Source organism: Vigna umbellata, chromosome 5 (assembly GCF_029865625.1).
Source record: "Vigna umbellata cultivar VRB3 chromosome 5, Vumbellata_1.0, whole genome shotgun sequence".
NCBI lineage: Eukaryota > Viridiplantae > Streptophyta > Magnoliopsida > Fabales > Fabaceae > Vigna > Vigna umbellata.
This window is the reverse complement of record NC_142169.1, coordinates 17040509-17060907: the sequence shown is the minus strand read 5'-3', so window position 1 is coordinate 17060907 and position 20399 is coordinate 17040509. Positions and strand designations below refer to the sequence as shown.

At 32.3% G+C, this 20399-nt stretch overlaps 1 protein-coding gene across 1 annotated transcript; it reads right to left on the bottom strand.

Annotated features, from left to right (window-relative positions):
* Positions 1 to 5574: 5574 nt before the first annotated feature.
* LOC124822844 (uncharacterized) lies at positions 5575 to 16703 on the bottom strand. The gene is made up of 15 exons (XM_047294916.2): positions 16259 to 16703; positions 15793 to 15887; positions 15599 to 15712; positions 14258 to 14362; positions 14094 to 14165; positions 13252 to 13364; positions 12859 to 12990; positions 11351 to 11419; positions 11197 to 11284; positions 10806 to 10877; positions 10617 to 10717; positions 9190 to 9307; positions 6776 to 6835; positions 6513 to 6623; positions 5575 to 5943 (listed from the first exon to the last, which is right to left on the bottom strand). The coding sequence occupies exons 1-15, from the start codon at positions 16371 to 16373 to the stop codon at positions 5833 to 5835; spliced, it is 1476 nt and encodes a 491-aa protein (XP_047150872.2). The 5' UTR covers positions 16374 to 16703; the 3' UTR covers positions 5575 to 5832.
* Between the last annotated feature and the right edge of the window lie 3696 nt (positions 16704 to 20399).

Genomic DNA, 20399 nt, shown 5'->3' with positions numbered 1-20399 from the left:
GCAATTTGCAGGCCACTTTGAATACAGACAATAGGAAAATGCAAGTGGCAAATGTGGCCTAAAATTTGGAGAATATGTCACAAGTAGTGGACAAATATTAATGACTCTGGGATGAATGAATAATCCATATTATGTTACCTATTCAACAATGATGTTAATATTCTATTAAGTTGACTCCTGAACATGTAGGACTACTTGTTATTTTAATGGAATCAGTGTAAATCAAATATGTAAATTTATAACTTAACTTTCACAAATAGAATATTAAGAGTAATAAATAGGCTTAAAATGCAGTATTTTAAAAAAAAACATGAAGATCATAATCATTATATTAACAATTAAAGAAAAATCTACTACTCTCAATATTATGTAAAGAGTAAGTGGTAGTAAGTTCTCCAAAACTCTCAGAACGTGCTTTTACAAAATCATGAAACAGAACGTGCTTTTGCAGAAGGATTGAAGATCCTGATGTGATATGTCAAAAAGCTTCACAATAGTGGTTAAAGTACAAAAAGGACAACAATGAAGTTACCTTCATTTTAGGAGAAAATCCACCAAAAGGTGATGACAAAAAAGAATTGTTTCATGGTGATATTGGAGTTACCATAATATGTACGTTATTTACTTATGTTACCCTAACTAGTATCCACACCTTTGAAGGTTAGCTTAGAAAAAGAAAACTAAATACTACTAAGTAATTTGAAAACCTATTTCAAAGATTTTTATATAAATTATTATTTTTATTTTACAATTAGGATGATATTTTTAACAATCTATAGTTTAATTTTTTGTATCGATTACCCTTGTTATTTTTTCTTAAGGATAAAATATTTTATTAAAAAGTATAGTAAATAGTGTAATATTAAGCGAAAAGTATTGATAAAATAAAACTTTATAATATTAAAGGGCATGGAAAATGAGAAATTGTGTTACGAAAAAAAATATAAAAAAATAAGTTATTGGTTCAAAATATTTCAAGCTTAACTCTAAGCTCATTTTTAAATAAACTTGAATTTTTACAAGAGAAAAAATGAATTTTGTTTAATCATAAGTTAAATGTGTAGAAATTTTCTAATAGAACTTATTTTATTTTTTACGTTTTAATTTTACATACACTAATTTTAATTTTTTAAAGGATTATTTATTTATTTATTCAATAAGTGAAGTTAATAATGGTAATAATTTGATAAACACTATGAAGTTATTTACTCATACTAAAAATGTGAGATTCCTATTGTTATTTCTTTTTGTTTAACTCACTTATTATATTCTATCCTTCCTCGTCCCGACGAAATATATACGCACAAACAATTTAATAACTTATAAGAGTGGACTTGGTTTCTTGCAACTTTACATTTTTCTAAAAGAATTTAAATAATTATAACGAGGTTGCTACTGTTTAAGGATCTTAAAAGGTAAAAAAAAAATAGTAGATATAGTTTTTAAAATATGATGTTTAATTATTAAAAAGTTGAATTATATAAATCATTTTTTAATATAATCGAGTTTCATTATATAAAAACATTTTATTTCACTAAAACTTTCTTTAAAATCTTCTTTAACTTTTCTTTAGATTTTAAATTCAATTTTTCATCTAATTGACGATAAAAAATCATAAGTGAAATCACTACATAAAATTCTTTATAATTGTCCGATCATAAAAACAAGATAAGTTCACTTTTATTCCATTTTTAGAAGCATTTTAAAGTTTTGAGGTGCAGCTAGGTATGATGACAATGCATGTGTCTCAAATATGCTCAAAGTGAATTTCTGTTGAATTGTGATCTTAATGATATGCTTAATTTTATCTGATGTTTGGGTATGTAGGTAGTTAGAGTATTTTGTGTGATATAGAATTCTAGGAACATTCCTAAGTGTTTTACAATAGGTAAAGGAAGCTAGCTTTAAATTTAATTATAGATGATTAATGAAGTTGAATTTTATGGTAATGACTTGTGATAAAATGGTTGTGTGAAATATGTTTTAAAATGTTGATTCTAAATGTATGAAGTGAATGATTGAATTAATGCTTGGTATGTGATTGAACTGTCTATGTTGATGGTACCTTTGAATTGGTTGTGTGACCTAATTGGACTTATATAAGGGTGTAGTATGAGTAAAATTTTGTGTGTTTTCAACTGAGTGAAAATCCTAAACAAGTTGGATAGAAGCACAATCATATCAAAATTGACCTGCATAATTATGTAGAATCATTGGGTGAACATATGACTTAACGAGCAAGAATGGAAAATTACAACTTCGAGAACTCCAACACTTTGACCCGCTAGGCTAGTTATTTGTCGTTGAGTGAGCTTGCCAAAAGTGGTGTCAAGAGTTATATTCGTTGAGCGAGCTAAAGCCTGATTGGGCAAGTATGAAAATGCTAAAAACCCTGAGAGCAAGGTGTGAGCTTAATTGTTGAGCAAGAAAGTCTTGTTAGGCGAATTTTAAGAAAATTTAGTCCTAATGCTCTTTTGCTAAGCAAGCCCTATATGTTGTTGAGTGAGAAGATTTTAAGCAAAGTCAAAGAGCATCAAGGTAGCATCGTTGGGCAAGTATTTTGGTCACTAGGCAAGTCTCCTCCTAGGGAATACTTATTGAGCGAGGATGTACGGTTATGGAATGGTAAAATTAGTTTAAATTTTGAAAAATCTGTTATGCTTTGATGTGAATTATGTGGAATGAAAATGTGGTTATTCCTAGGGGAAGAATACTATTGTGTGTGGTGATATGTGAAGTGTATTGATGACATATGTCGATATGAGATTATCCTAACTCTACTAAGTATTAGACTTATCTAAAGAGAGATACCTAGTTGTGAAAGTTGGAGGATTTTTTTTCTCTGTGCAATTGGTAAAAGATCGAACTTACTAGATAAAATTTACCTTGTCATACTCTTAGGAGAGATGTTGTCAGATTATATAGTAATAGTCTCAAAGTGTACTCAATAAACTAATATTTCGAAGGTTCTGAGATGTTTATCTATTTGTAAATTGGTCTTGTTAAAAGATGTATGTATATTATAAAGCTATTGTTTAAATTTACAGTATAATCTAAATTTATTCTAACGTGTCCTGTGTTCTTTGAAGTGGTGTTGATATCCACCTATTATGTCCGTTTAATTCATGAGAGCATAAATAATACAAGGTCTAGAAGGTGAAAAGGAACAATTTTGAAACTATCATAAGAAAATAAGAAAATAGTTGATAATATAAATATAGAGAATAGTGTGATGCAATAGTTTACTCTTTATTATCTTTTGAAATAATATTGAATATATTTTTCATCTATATTATATTATAAACTTTATAACTAAAATGTGTATTTGATATAATTATATAATAACCTTTTGATAGAGTTTTGGTGTTATAATTGAGTCTTTATATCCAAATTCAAATATGATACTTCATTTTAAATTAGAACAATTTCTATTACTTTTTAAACTTAAATTGAAATACATTGTTATCATCTATATGAGTACCATTATCTTTAAATTTAAATCAAATCCTATTTTTCTGTAAGCTTTAAGAAGTCTCATTTGGAATATTATTGTCATAATTATACAATTATTTTCAAACTAACACAAAATTAAACGACATTTGAATGATTTTTATAATAATTCATATTATCTAATTGAACAAAAAAAAATTCTACCCTTGTGGAATTGTGGGAGTTAAAAAGCTATGTGTTAGAAATAATAATGAAATAATTTGATTGGGAGGAATTGTTGGAAACAAAAATAGGCAGTTATGAAAAATTAAGGGTATTAAAATTGTCATATAGGGCTATTAAAGCATTAAAATTCCTTTGAAACGATAATGAACGTTTCGCAACGACAAAAGATGGAAGGGAATTTAACTCAAGCATGTAATTAATAGAGGCAAGTACACGAATTAACAGAAGAATAAAATTAATTCACAATGTTTAAGAAGTGAAATTATATTCATAAACCTAAGCTTTATCTAGTACAAAAGAGCAATATATGAAAATATTTTCTTTATTTTATTAATAATTAAAATTACATTTTATTTTATATTCTATTTTAAGGTTTAATAATTTGTTATAATTTTTGTCAAAATTATTTTCTCATTTTTTTTGGTCTAGTAGTTATGATTTTGGTCAAAAAGAGTGAATGTGCTTTATTTTGTAAAATTGATATTAATATGTTTAGAGGATTAGAGGATGACAACAAAATAATATAAATAAAAAATAACATTATATATATGCAACCATCTAGATGTCTTGATGCTATGTTATTGTTTATACGGTCACATTGTCATTTTCCAACATTTGTCAACATACACTCTTCTTAATAAAATAAAAATTAAATTAAAAACTCTATTGAATGATTTAGAGAAAATTAATAAAAAAAAGTCTATTAAACCCACTAAATTCTATTTTAAAGAGTCAAATCATGTATACTTTGTAAAAATAGGAGAGAAAAATTGAAGACATTAGATACGAGTCATTAAAAACGTAATTAGAAAACATTACTCATCCTCATCGATTTGATAAAATCAAAGAAAACACAAATTATCATTATTACACATCAATATATTCTATAAAGTCTGAGATAACCCATCCGTTATCTTACTAAGTCATAAACAACTCTACCGTCATTTTTAGAATACCATCATTTTTAGAAGATAATCCCAATTTAGGCTTAATAGTATATCATACTAAGGTATAGTCATACTTATTCAATTTATCTATTTAAGACTTTGTGATTTATAATATAAGTTTAAATCTATTTAGATCCATATAAAAGTCTATAAAATACAATTCATCCATAAATATTTAATTTTATACAATCCAAATGTATAATCACATATTTTAAACAAAAATTATTCTACAATCATACTTAAACTTCATACTAAATATATATTTTCAAACACAAGTTTTATATTGCAAAACTAGATTATTTTTATATTTTCTTCTAAACATTTTAAAATTCAATTTAAAATTAAAATGGGAGTATAGATTAAAAAAATGACACGATAAGATATCAACTATACCGATTAAAAGAAGTGGTCATAGATGGATAAATATTAGATTCTCTACATAAAATTAAATTTGAAATTAAAGCTATATTTACTTACTAGAAAATAATAAAATTGTGTTGATACTTTTATGCAATGAGAAGGAATAACTCCTAAACTCATCCTTGGTGTAAATAATTTATTCGTTGACCATAAATTCATAAATTTTTCAAAGAATTTCACACTATCAATGTAATATAAATTCATAAATTTTTCAATAGCTAGCACAAAATGATAACTTATTAGTTGATACGTATTTTTGCCATGATAGATGTAATTTAAATTCATTCATTGTTTTATTTTTAACATTCATATCCTTAAAATTGCAACATAAAACCATTTATCCAATGTTTTCAGTAACAAATAATTAGCCCACACATAAACTAATATTTCTCAATTTTCAAAGAACTTCTCATGTTTCCAAAATCCACCATCAATGAAGGTTTAACTATAATTCTCACAGAAAGTTGAGACAATCCACAAGTAGCAAAAGTGATAATTATACTAAATTACACGTAAAAGATTGAAAATAATGTGAATCCAAAAACTGCAATTTTATTAACACATACAAATGGGAAAATAATAAAATATAGAGTACACATTGACATAAACTTACATGAAAAATACAGAAGATTGTGTACAGAATGCAGAAACTAACTTCCATCCTGAGGTGGGGACATCAATTTAAGGGTGTGTAACGGAAAATTCTAACTAAAGGTAATTTCTGGATTTTATCAATATGAACCAACAACAACATGTACATGAGACAGATAAGAACCTTCTGACATTACCATCAAGGAGCCATGTTTCCCTGTCTTGCTTTGAGGACAAGCTCTTCAGTAGTGGTGCCAATGATTTCGTTAGCCCGTTTTAGCCCAACGCATTGATACCGACCAACAGAATCCTGCATAACAACAAGAGTTTCCAGTCAACAAAGGAATCAAAAGGTTCTGACAAATTTTTAGAGGGTCACAATGTTTGAAAATTATCTTCTAGTAATCATAATGGTGTATAACACTACACCAAGTAGCTTTTACTGAAGAAAGAACACAGCAAAATCAAGAAAACAAAAAGTTCCAATTTTACTTGGTGCTCTCAATTAGGCTGAAAATCTGTTAAACTCTATAAAATGATAATGTGTTCAAGAATGAACCCTAACTGGCAAACAAGGCACAAAGTTCAACCATCTTAAACGGCTTCCAGGAAACATATTTGATAAAATTTTAGACAAGTTTGTTTATGCCGCAATAAAGGAAAAACCTCGTGATCTTTAAAGTTTACCTTCCATTTTAAAGAAATAGATGAAATTTCCTACTTCTGTTAAAAGAGTGAGATATAAATATAAGAGAAGAAATGGGAATAATAAAACCAAGTTACAGGGGACAAAAAAGGTCAGTTTTCCTTTAAAGAGATATAGTCTTATATACTTATAAGCACTACGAAATAAAAAGAAATATTTTTGAGGAATCTCACCCGATTAACAATTCCCAATTTCTCTAATTTCTCAACGGCATCATCCACATCAAAATTACAATCCTCACCAAACTCTTCTTTGATTAGTTCCTCACACCATTGATCAAGATCCTGAGTCATATACCAAACAACTAATGTAAGTACTTAGACAGCACTAATAAAATTTTGCTCTTCTTAGTATATAATAGAATTTCTAAATATAGAGAAGGTGGCATAGAGAACAAAAGAACAAGATTGCTAATATCTCATGATCATGTGTGTACCTGTCGTGTAGCTTTGCCCTGTTCCATCAGAATAAAGAATGAAACTATTACCTCTTTGACCTACACATTAAAGAATTACAGATTGGTGGCCGTTAGTTACTCGTTTGACGGTGCATAGTTACATGCTTAAATTTCAGTTGAGAGCCCAAACTCTAAATACACGGAGCAACAAGAATCTATAAAAAGATCTTCGAACAATCTAACAACTTGATTACCAAATATCTAGTAGTAGCAAAATCTTAAGACCCAAATTAAAGATGATGTAACCATATTAAGTTCCCAGATACATGCACACTTTCAAAATCTTCAAACTTTCATTTCTTATATTATTAGACTTTTAAAAAATGAATTGCAAATTGGAGAGCATTTGAGAAGTAAAAGCTGACATTCCAAACAGTATCCCTATACTTTTCACTCTGTTCGGGAATATTTGACAGAAGGATATTGTTTAAAGGAGTTGCGTTTGGGAAGTTAGGTTCACCAAGCTTTCAACTTTAATTTCTGTCCATACACGATAACAGTGAAGTAAATGATGTGCTACACTACTTTCAAGTATCAAATAATATGGTTTTTGTTCCTGACAAAGATATTGAGGGACCTTCAGCTGCAAGCATTTGGTGTGCTATTTATAGTGATGGTGTAGTGGTATATTTATAGACCTAAAAACAGTGAATATCCACCTTATTATTTGGAAGTGGGGGTAGTGAGCTTGTCAAGCAAGATGAAATGAAGTAGGGTTTTCTATCCTAAATGGGCCTTGTATCTAGTACTGAGACCCGAATATGTCCAACTCCTACGTTCACCCTATAACTGAGACTTGCTATCTCGAATGGACCAATTTTTAATTTACATAGTTTAAACTTTATATGTATACTGGAGAGCAATTACAGCTACTATACGATCATGGTTGCTAACAAATAGGATAGGTTTTCCGCCCTTGTAAGAAGACATAGGCATATAAACTTGTTAAAAAAAATGGTCAAACAAGAACTTCAAATAAGCCTAAGATATACACACATGCATGAGTGTGCACACAATATCAGATGAATTTCCAACAAAATCCGCCAATCGAAATGAAAGGTTGGTTTGAAACTCATCCTATATTGTTTAACATTCCATTCTCGTATATCAATTTAGTGTAGCAGTACGGATCAAACAAACAACAAACAAGGTGATGTGGTTCTCTCTCTCTCACCTACATGCATGTTTCGGTGAATGAAACCGACATAAATTTAGCACGAGGACATATCACCAAGATGATAAATTTTAATAACCAATATATAAAATCCCTACTCTATCAATGTTCCTTTAATATTAACAGACACATACCATTATATTTTAAAATTGTATGGTTTAACAATGTAGTAATCAAAATAGTTTTCATTTGTGCTTCTCAGCATTCAGAAAAAGCAACTTGCATGACTCCAGTTAGGTTTAGGGATATTTGCAATGCTGATTGTGTGTCACTTTTGAATAAACCTATTATCTAAACCAATCATAATTATACATATTAGGTTAGGTTTGTGTGATTTAATAGTCAAACACAACCCGGTCATAAACATATAGTCAAAGAGAATAAAACATATTGCTCACAGTAATCATATAACACATCATATACAGGCAGTAATTGCCATAAATTTTTATAAGAGAACATGCTTTTTATAACATGGCATTAAATATTATCAGCAGCAGCACTAAAAATTCCATCCAAAATAATTTTTGTACAACACCATATATAAAATAGATGATTTATGTATTTAAAAGAATGTGTGTGTGTGTGTGTGTGTGTGTGTGTATATATATAATATAATATATATATAGGTATATATAATTTTAATAAAATATCATGTCAATAGGGTTGGGTTCACGGGACAAGTTCACAAGTGTTCTTTCAATTAAGACAACTAACTGCCTAGGATCTTATACACAAAATATATGAATTTTAATTTTGAATGGAATAGTAAGATTCAGGCAGATACATGAGAACTACGATAATAAGCAACCTTAAATCGGAACTACATTGACAGTTTTTCGCACCAACAGCAGCACTGCCAAATGACATTTTATGGTAACAGCAATACATGAGAACGGTAAATCCACCCAAAAGAGAACCAAACACCAAATCAAAGCACAATTACATGGACAAACCAGTAGGTACTGAAGCAAAAAAAAAATCAATTAGCACCCACCCCACAGAAACAAAAACAAACCAATTGAAGAAACAAGAGTTCAATCAAATCCCAGATCAGCCAGAATCAAACTGAAGGAAGAAAGATTGAGGATTGAGCAGAAATAAGTTGGCAAGTCTCAGATACCATTAGAGCAACAATTCTAAAATCATTAACAAAAATTATCAAAAATGATTTAATTTAAAAGGAAAAGAAAAACTATCAATACATGAAGCTGGGACTTACTTCTTGTTGAATGACATCATCACATAAATGAAGAAGTGTACCCTTTCCACTGTCAAGTTGTTTGTCATACATTGACTGTGTAATCAAATTTTGATATTGAGCCATGTTTTGTTGGAACCTACGGGGAAAATAAATTAGTGACCACGATGGTTAAATATATTCAAATGCATTTACTTCCATACACCTCAAGTTATTGGAGTGTAAAAATGATAATGTGAACACAATTCAACAATCTACATGAATTGGTATGAAAAAGAAAATGAAGAGACAACAATTTAACAAGTCAACAGTGGAGAGATTTCTATAGATTAGTGTCCAACAAAAATCGATCAAGTTTCAGAGCTATATGAAGGCAATTTTCACAGCTGTGAAGTGGCAACATTCAGTTAAAGTATGATCTTTATTGGGTGCTTAACAACTTTATTTTCCTTAATTTAGATCATAATCCCTCTCATTATAAAATAGTTTCTTTTGTATATCTTTTTGCAGGAGCAAGTGATAAATTTCATGGGAAAACAACCAATCAAGGACAGAGAAAACAACAACTTAGAAAAATGGGAAAGCATAAGAATTTATAATCTTAGATCAAGCCATCTATGCACGGAAGGATTTGCTTAGGTGACTCACTTTTAGCTTGAGCAAAAATCAGCACAAGCAGTCGGATCTCTTGGCCTCAATTTCACTCAAGCGAAGGTACCTTTTTCATCTTTACACATAGGATTTGCTTGAGCAAAGTTGTAGAATATAAAAGGGTTTGGTTGGTAGTGTCTTTGCTGAGGGTTTGAGAGAGGTCTGAAAGAATAGCACCAAGGAGGAGAAGAAGGCCTCCAATCAACTGAAAAGAAGATTTAAAGCTCACTTTTTTGCTTTCAAACTGAAAGAAGAGCACACACACACATCACTCATCTTCTTTAACATAATTAGGTTAGGGTTGGAAAACAAATCTTAAATTTGAGGTTTTGAGGTTGAATCACACACACACAATCTTCTGTTAGTTAATTCGAGTTCTGAGCTTAAAGCAAGGATTTTATTATGATGACTGAGGAATCAGAAGTTATAGTTCTAGACTTGAACTAGAAGGATTCTTGAGCTTCAATATCACCAAGTAACTTAGCCAATACACACACACACATAATCAAGAGAGTACAGAAAACGGAATAGGTGAAGTTTAATCTCAATACTTAGCATTCTTATTCCAAATCTAGCAGATTTTACGTTTGAAATTGGAACTAAAATCAAGTTGAAACACTATTTTCTATAGATTTCACTTCCAGTCAAATACAAATTATGATTACTATAAATTTTACATAAGTCCTTGTGGATACAATACTTGTTAAAAGTATTACATCTACTCAGTATGCTTGCTGAAAGGAAAATCTTAACAGCATATATCACCAATGACAGGGAACAAGCAACAACATACTTACGTGAAGTATGTCTTGGCAATATAACCAATTACAGTGGATAGAACAGCAATGATGACCCACCAATCAGCTGAAGGCATTTCAAGTGAACTAACTACAGCAACCTGATAAGAACATTAGATTCAATAGTTCAGGATGATGGAAAACAAGAACACTATAACATAAACAACAAATCAAGGTTAAACGACTAACCAGCCCAACTATAGCTGATCCAAGAAACTTGACCCAATCCATTGGTGTTAATCCAGGGTTTTTCTTTTCTGGCTGTCAAGTAAGAAGTTCTTGACATAGGTCATTACTAGTACTCAGGAAAAGTTATTAATAAAAATTATAAGAGATTCATGTTAGATTTCTGTTTAATGGCATATGACGTCGTTTCTAGTTTGTGTAAAAGATGTTTCCAGACTCTGTTTTGATTGTAGCCAGCTACCATAGGTGGTACAGTCTGTACTCCTTTTCAATTTCTTAGTGTAATTGTTTGACTTTATATATATATATATTTCAGCTGAGTATGTAGCAGAAGACATTCAAAATTTTAACCATAATATTCAGTATATCAAGTCTTCACAATGAGGTAACTCACAAGAACTATTTCCATATCAGCCATCGGAATGTTTTTAAAATGCTTCACAAATATTCCTCGTTCATCTTTTGATTTGGTTCTGGCACTCCTGAAAAATAATTTGCTTCTTAGATTTAAATTTTCAACAGAGGTTTGATGTATAAGGAAGATCTACCTGTAAACAACAATTATCCTATCAAATGTCGGTTCTTGGATTAAGGTCTTGCCCAGCAAATTCCGACAACTAGCAATTGCAGCAAATAATCACATGAGTGACAGAATCAACACATTAAAAATTTATGAAAAAAAAATGCATAAGCACTGCATTTTGGTGAGAAAGAAACATAATATACTTCAAAGACAAATCAGTAGATATACTAAATATATGTGGAACTTTAAGACAGTTGAATAATTTCCGATCCCATATATCAGAGATAACATAATGACTAAAGATACGACTAAATTATAGTATGTAAGTGTGTAAAAGTCTTACCATTCAGGCTAGTTTTGTAGGCATAAGTTAGGCCTAAACTCACTTTCTGAGATGGTATCAAAATCTATTCTAGCAAGGTTTGTTAGGGCCATTATGTCATCCACTAGCTGGCTACTATTGAACTAGAAGATGTATTGGCAATCACATATTGATTAAATATATGGTCAAAATTTACCATATAAATGGATAAGGCATAAACTCCATCTTCGAAGAGTTTGTAGTGTTGAATAAGGCATAAACTCACTTTTTAAGATTGTACTTAAATTCACTTTTCTGAGTTTTATATTTTCACCACAACAGAATTCCCCATGTTCCCTGAACTCAACCAACAACATCAATCCAGGTTGACCATTATCTCAGACCAATGTTTATTGCTAGAAGTGTAATATAAAACCATTCATATGAGTTCATATAACAACTTCAGTTTTTGACATGGTTTAGTCACTTAAAAGGATTTTAGAATAGTTTATTCAGTACAAAGTATTAGAGTTTAAGATTTTCATCACAAAAATTCTCCATGTTCATGTACTCAAGCTTAATGAATACCAAAAACCTCAATCCAAGTTGTCATTGTTTATTGTTAGAGATAGTTCAGTCACCAAACAAGTTTCTAGGATAATTAGTTCAGGACAATGTATCAGACTTTCCGGGTTCACATGATCTAGAGTTTAAAGTTCTCTGTCCTTGTTCTTCTAATAAAACGACAAATTCTGTAAAAGGTAGGCGACCAGTGAATTATTGATACTACAAGGCCAAAGGGCTCTTAAGTGAAGGGACATGTTACAAATATAAAATAAAACCATTCATGCATCTTTACCTACTAATTTAAAGCTCTAAAGACAGTTGCTTCATGACCTTCACCTAATATTGAGGTTTTATACTACTAAGATGGTTGTATTTCCAGAGTAATGAACATTCGGTACCAAAATTTTATGAGGTACAGAGCATAGACTGAGAATTTAAATAGTAAGTTGAATGAAAGATGCCAACAATCAATTTTCAGAATTAACATTCAACTTGCGGATGATGGTCAATCTTACATGCCAAAATTCATCTCATTCAATAAGCTTCTATTACAATTAATAAATTATATAAAGGCACTGGCCCGCATCCAGAAAGAAAATAAGAAAACAAGAAATATAGCAGTAGCAAGAACAATGACGCAGAGCGAGAGAGAAGCATTTTACAACCTTAGTTGCATATTTTCAAGACGTATTCGCTCAACATAAAGGTCCTGTTCATCTACTTCAGGGTTAATTTCATTGTCCTTTGGATTTTTCTTATTTCTCCTTTTTGACCTTCTGGATAAGAGCTTTTCCAACCTGCAAGCAGTACAGCTCTCTAAAGATGTATGGAAAAAAAACAACTAAAGAAGCATGCTGTGTATATTATGGTACATACATGAATAGATTAAAATTTATGGCCTTTCACTACAACGAAGCTCATATTGACTATAACCCATGGAAACAATAAATTATTTCATATTGGCCTTTTACATGTCCTGCTGAGACAAGCTAATATAATAATCAATAGTGGATATTCATAGCGTCAACTACTAAATATTCCAAACTGAGTCTGCTTACCTAGTTAGCCTCAACAGATATGCCCAAAACCGTCCAATAAGCATGTCCACTTTCTCCATGACAAAGTAGTCACTTGTTCGATCAATTCCGATGCCACGACGAAAGATAACATACTAAAATAATATGCTTTGTTAGCTTGCCATTTCACAATCAGACTAAACTCAAGGGACAACAACAATATTTAGATTGGAATTTGTATGTGCAGGTTCAGCTCACTTATTTTGAGGAACTATAATTTTTTCCAATCTACTGCAAACAACTAAAATAATTATAATAATAATTGTGAACCAGCCTCTACTGCAAGTATACAACTGTGTGAGAGACAGAGAGAGGGAAAGATCAACAATAAATCAGCATCAAACAAATCAAGTAACAAAAACTAAATAATATCTGATGTCTACAAAGTTGTGGTCTTCATTTATAAACTTAACATCACAACATCCGATATTGGACCACTACCAAAAGTCAGTCGAATCAATCAATGTGATTCATGATTTGGTCCAAAACTCACAACTTCATAAGAAAATTTAAGATTCTGTTTCTCGAACAAGGATGGACTGCCAATACTTCAATATAACATTGTCTAAACCAGTTGTTAGGGTTTTGAACTTTAAACAGCTTGTAGAATGTCTATATCATTTGTAACAAAAATAAATAAACTTGAAAATGAAAGGTCATTCCCCTAAAATGATTTTAAGAATGTTACAATAACTTAAAAATGGGGCAGGGAACAACTGACACATACATATACAGATTCCCAGCCAGATAATAAAATAACGAACCCCACAGAACCATGAAATTCTCTGGGATAAGTACCTCCTACACTAGATTAAGAGCCATACCTTATCAGAAAAATCAGGAAGGTCATCATGAGGATGCTCTACAAAATATTTCTTCAGAAGTGTCTTGTCAAGCTTCATCAGCAAAAATACAGATATGAGCAACTACTAACATCAAAAACAGACATCTAGATATACCATTAAAGGAATGTGAATTATGCACAAACCTTAGACTCATCAACAGTAATGGGAAGATTTAGAAGATATTGGCCTGAATGTGCAACGTCAATCTCATCATCAGTCACTATCTTGAAGTTGCTCTTTTCCATGACCTACATAAAGAATCAAAGAGTCTTCACTCAACCACTAAGGGGTATAAATTTTATTTACAAAATATCTCTTCGTTGTTTAGGTTTTGAAAATGAGATTTGTTATGATTACCTTAAGATAAAACCCATGTCTTTAGCCTTAATCATCAACGACCCTACTGTTTGTGTTGAAATGTAATGTTTCTTTATTATTATTATTTATGTATGGGAACCAACCTATTAGGCTAGGGTTTAAGGAAGTGCCTTGACCTTTTGTATTATGCTCCTTTGTACTCTATAAATACAGTAGTAAAATTGTACCAGTGTAATAAGAAAATACACTGTTTTACTTCATTCAAGTTCTTCAAGTGTGTTGTACAACAAATTTTTAACATTGTTACTGATAGGACTGAGGGTCTATGTTATGAGAAAGGGAGTTAAAAACAGAACATAGGTTGTTAGGTGGTTTGGGGTTGTTAGGCTTATAGTTTTCCTAGGGGGAAGACTATATATAGGTAGGGGGTGTCTTGTAGAGGGGACGTTGTTTTTGTATTTGAGAGGAATAGACAGGATCTGTGACGTCCTGTGAGAAGGGAAGCATTGTCCCTTGGCTGCATTCGAATAAAGCTGTTTTCCAGTTTTAAGTCTCAGACTCTGGTGTTTTTCTGGACCAAACCAGAACTAACAGGGTTGCTTGTCACCAAGAAACCTAACAGTTACTCTATGTTAAAAAGCAGCCATTTGACTTTTCACTCTTCCATCCTAATAACACAGGTGAACTCAAGACTGTAGCAACAATATTGCCTCATCCCTCCTCAATGCCGTAGGTTAGTTACTATATATTGAAGCAAATCTACTAGGTTCTCCAAAGACTAGAGTGCCACCAACATAGGTCTTACAAAGATTTTTTTTTTCCACCAAACTAATCCCTCAAAGGATAACCACTACCAAATTCATCCATTCAGCGTCACAACTTGAGTAGTTCATAAAAACGCGTGTGGAGACATTTTAGATCATAGAGAAACTAATTTGGTAACATAATCTTTGAAGATTAGTGTAAGATGTTGCTCTTTTTCGAGGAACTAATTTGGTGACAAAAAAACTGAAGAGGAAAAATCTAGAAGCATCATAACCACTGGGGGACTGGTGCATTTACATTTTATAGTAACACCATAATCCATGATAGGTTTCCAAGTTTATATTATTTTAACGATATCCCCAAGAGATTAATTACACTTGAATGCGAAGTAGAGAGAGTACCTGAAAAAGGTATGTTAAGAAATTCTGTTCAAGCACATCAATTTCTTCGGGGGATAAATTCTGCTGTTCCAACTTTTGTGCTCCGTGTACAGGGTCAAAGAGGGAATAAAGTTGCTGGAGACACAAAGAAATCAAAGCTCCACACTCACCAGGCATCTAAATATATATCAGAAAGATCAAGGAACGAATAATACCATCAAGTCTTCAAACTGTAGAAGGTACCAAGCTCGAATTGTGTACTCTATTCTCTTGGAGAGCTTCAAAAACTCAGCCCGGTCTGAACTATGCTCTGCATATAATACCCAAAAAGAATTCAAGTCACAGAATTTAATGACAATGAATTAAAGAAAAGGAGAAAAACGAGCCAAATATCTTCTAAAGTTAAAGATATAAAAAATCTGAACTAGCACTCAAAAACTAAATCATGTAAAGGGTCGGAAATACCAATCTCAATTTTGTTTTCAATTGTGGAAAAGCAACACTGATTTTGCCACCCTCAACAATAGTCTCAATTCCAAGGACAACCACAACACAATCAGAGCACAACAAAGTCCAGACACTCCCCAAAAATGATTTTATAACTACCAACATCATTAACAACAGAGAGACAAATTTCAGATGGCAAAACTGAGCAAAAGAATGTTCAAACAAATGCAATACCAATAAGATTGGCCAGTGTCATTATGAGCTTAGGCTTCAGAATTGGAATGACAGATTCCCGCTCTAAACGGATGAAATCACCCTTGCTTCGATCCACTTCTTGCAAATGTGCCATTTTGGCTTCTGCCAATCCTCTTGGTAGCTTCAGCACCACTCCTTACAAAATCAAAACTTGGAACAGCAAGGGCGTAAAGGAATCGTTTTTATTCGGTATATCAAAAAGTTTGGTGCAGAGAGGAGTAAACTAAACAAAGGGTTTCTAATTCCACAACCCAAATTCACAGTCACACTTCGCAGTGCTGTAACCGCAACACCAATAACGAAGATGAAACGACTCTTAGGTGAAGGTGGGTCACAACGCAAGCATGCGTTTTCCACCAAACTAAACTTTCGGGTTTCTTCTGAACTTCGCAATTTGGAAAATCAAGTTGAAAATGGAGAAGTCATTGCTCTGTCTTGAATAAAGTCACTCCTTGCTCAATTTTCATACCTTTGTCTTTTCCTAAAATATCCAAATACTGTAATGGTAAATGGTAAATAAATCACAAATCATCCTATAAAAGGTAACAAATTTATTCATACATTGACTATTTAATTCTATATAGTTTTTTTTATATATAATTACTTCAAAAGTTATGATGTTTATAAACTTTAATTGGTTCATATGTAAGAATGTATTAAGGAAATTTTAGTGTTACAGTGAAATTAGTCATTCCATTAGTTCTTTCACTACTATAGCCATATTTGTAGCTGCTGCCTTGTTTATTATATCTTATCAAATATCATTGAGTTAATAAATTAGTTTTATACATCAATAAATGATAACTTGATATAATAAAATATATGTGAAATCTTTAAATTTATAAGACTAAACTAAAAAATAAAAGTTCGGAAATAAAAATTAAATCCGGTTAAATTGTTTACGTAATAACAATATAAAACAGTTTTACATTTTTATTTAACCACAATGTGTCGTATATTATAAAGTTCCAATTTCATAATAATTATTTTAAGAATTATTTACTGATAATATAAAAATAAATAAAGTCCTGGCAATGTTTTGTCTTCTAGTATTTACACACTGTCGGTAGAATGAGTGAATTTGATTCGACAAGCCTTAGCATGGGGAAAGACATATTGCCTGCTGTCTTTTCATAATCATTAGATTAATTCGTTATATAAAAAGTCTCACTTTTTATTAGCTTTTTTTTCTTCATAAAAACATGATGAGATTACACCCTTTGATATTTCTCAAATAAATTTTTTATTAATGATGATATTAATCCTTTCTCTTTTACATTAGAAGGATTGGGCTTAAACTAAATGAAAACAATTGGACTTGTTTTTAGTCCCTTTATTATTACTAATTGCACCCATGTTAATGTGAAAAGATTAAAAATTTTATTTGCTGGAACATATCACTCGTCAGTATATGAAAGTTTTTCATAAATGGCATGAAAGCTCCTATTTTAAACAAAGCATAAATTGGTTTTCAACCTTTTCATAAATGCAAGAGTAGATAGAGAAAAATAAATAAATAACGTCATAAATAAAAACATAATATATTATATTATTCTTTTTACATCAAGTTTGAATGCTTATTTCTCTCGCATTATAATTATACTCGTCTAATCCTCCCAATAATATATTTAATTTTCAAATAACAATATTTTTCTTATATCACAAATATTTTTTACACCACCTGTAATAAAAATTACGTGTGTGATATAAATTTTGGTCTTATGAAATTTTTTCATGAAAATCATATCTATAAACATGTTATGTTTAATTGATAATATATTCACTATTCATATTATTAATATACAAAAATTGAATGATATTATTTAACTAAAAGTTAGTACTATGTAGATATTCCTACAATTATATTGTTTTAGTAAGGCCAAAAAGAATTTACAAAACCGCTAATTTTATGTTTTTTCACGCTTTCTGATTTTTTTTCCTTAGTTTTATAGGTACTTGTAATAATACTTCGAAGCTCAATAAGCATTTGATAAGGAAGTATTATTATTGAAGGGATGATTCAGTTTGGAAAAGCTAACTTTTTAAGCAAGAGACTCACTTATTTATACTATTTCTGGTGGGCTTTGTTTGCACGGATGATGAAGGAAGTTCCAAGTAGGGCTTAATACTGATTTAGATCTTGTTTGCTTAAACTTACTTAATTACATGTTTTTTATGATAATGAATTCACACAAAAACCACAAATTCTTCAATGAATAATTAAAAATTACAAATATAAAATTTAATTATATTTTTCTCAATGACAACAGTACCCTACGATCTTCTGGTATCACTAGACTAGGTCGACTGACCACCCAGGCCGACAACCATACTGTGTATCGCACGGTCTCTTGGCACCAACAGACTAGGCCGACCGACCAGTCAGGCCGACCACCGGACCAAGCCGACCACCTAGGCCAACCATATAGTTAGATTATAAATGATAATAATCCATTAAGCCCTAATGCAAATTAAGGTGTGATTGGACCGTCATTAGGCCAACGAAAGGTAAAGGCCCATCACAACTAATATAAATGAAGGTCTCATGTATGACTTTAAGATGACGATGCACAATATATGCATTACTTGTTGTGCCCACCGCTCGGTTACATTACTAATTTGGACGTCGGAGTGTCTTTGACAAGTGTCTGCCCACACGGCTTGGACAGTGAAGAAGGAGCCCGTCTGGCATATAAAGACAACTGGAGGACCACTAGGGATTCCGTCCGGTTTTTGAGACAACCTGAAGTGCTTTGAGTAAGGGACTTCAACCCTATACCCGAAACATTTTGGCGTCCACTGTGGGGTCGAGTGAGTATTCCTCACTGTAGCCATAAGGAACCAATGAGTGATGCTTTAAAGAACCTCAATTGCTCAGTCATCCGACCTCTACCATCCGACCTTGACCATTAAAGTTAGGCCATACTTTGGCCCCAAGTGTTGAGAATAAGTCGTCCGGGCATACCTTAGCCTCAACTTCTCGGCCTCCCATGGCCTTAGTTTTCTGGTCATACCTTGACCTCTCAGGTACTTTCTCAAACTTGGCCTCAAGTGTTGGGAATCAACCGTCCGACAATATCTTGGCCTTAACTTCTCTGCCTCCCATGGTCTTAGTCGTCCGGTCATACCTTGACCTCTCACGTACTCTCTCAAACTTGGCCTCACAGATATTCAACCATTTGGCCTCAAGTGTTGGGAATCAATCGTCCGGCCATACCTTGGCCTCAACTTCTCGGCCTCCCATGGCCTCAGTCGTCCGATCATACCTTGACCTCTTAGTACAGGTGATGGGATCCTACGTCAAACCACTTGATCAATCGAGAGCTTACCACTCGGTGAGGAACGTTCTCCGTGAACTATCCTCGAGTCTCTTTGACCGATAAATTTGGCCTCATCATCGTCAACAAGCTTCTACGACTTTATAGATAATTATTTTGATATAACTATCTTATATTCATTTTATTATTCAATATTATATTGTTCAAGATTTATTCAGGGTCCAATGACGGATTCACCACTAAGCCAAATTTAGTCTCAAGTGTTCGACCTCAACGATTGGTCGGGCGGTGAACAGCGAGTTCATTAACGAATCATTTACGCCTGGTTCAAATAAAGCCCAATTTGATGAACAGAGAGTTCAGAAAGGAACCACTGTCAACTTGGTCGGACTCACTGTCAACTTAGCCGAAGGTCGGCGCCGTGGATCTTCAACAAAGGAATCCCGACCGGCCTCACCCAAGGTTAGCGATCGTGGATCTTCACCAAAGGAATACCGGCCGACCTCACCCAAGGTCGACGACCGTGGATCTTCACCAAAGGAATCTCGGCAGGCCTCATCGAAGGTTGGTGACTGTGGCAAAGGAATCCCAGCCGACCTCATCGAAGGTCGGTGACCGTGGATCTTCACCAAAGGAATCCCGACCGACGTCACCCAAGGTCGGTGACCATGGATCTTCATCAAAGGAATCCCGGCCGGCCTCACCCAAGGTCGGCGACCGTGGATCTTCACCAAAGGAATATCGGCCGACCTTATTGAAGGTCGGTGACCATGGATCTTCACCAAATTAATCCCAGCCGGCCTCACCCAAGGTCGACGATCGTGGATCTTCACCAAAGGTAT

What these genes read in the sequence shown, in the direction of transcription:
- LOC124822844 (XM_047294916.2), bottom strand. Translation starts at nt 16,373, where the DNA reads ATGGCACATTTGCAAGAAGTGGATCGAAGCAAGGGTGATTTCATCCGT. An exon ending in TTACTGTTGATGAGTCTAAG is followed by an intron (nt 14,166 to 14,257) that starts GTTTGTGCATAA and finishes TTGCTGATGAAG; the next exon opens with CTTGACAAGACACTTCTGAA. An exon ending in TATCTGTTGAGGCTAACTAG is followed by an intron (nt 12,991 to 13,251) that starts GTAAGCAGACTC and finishes TACTGCTTGCAG; the next exon opens with GTTGGAAAAGCTCTTATCCA.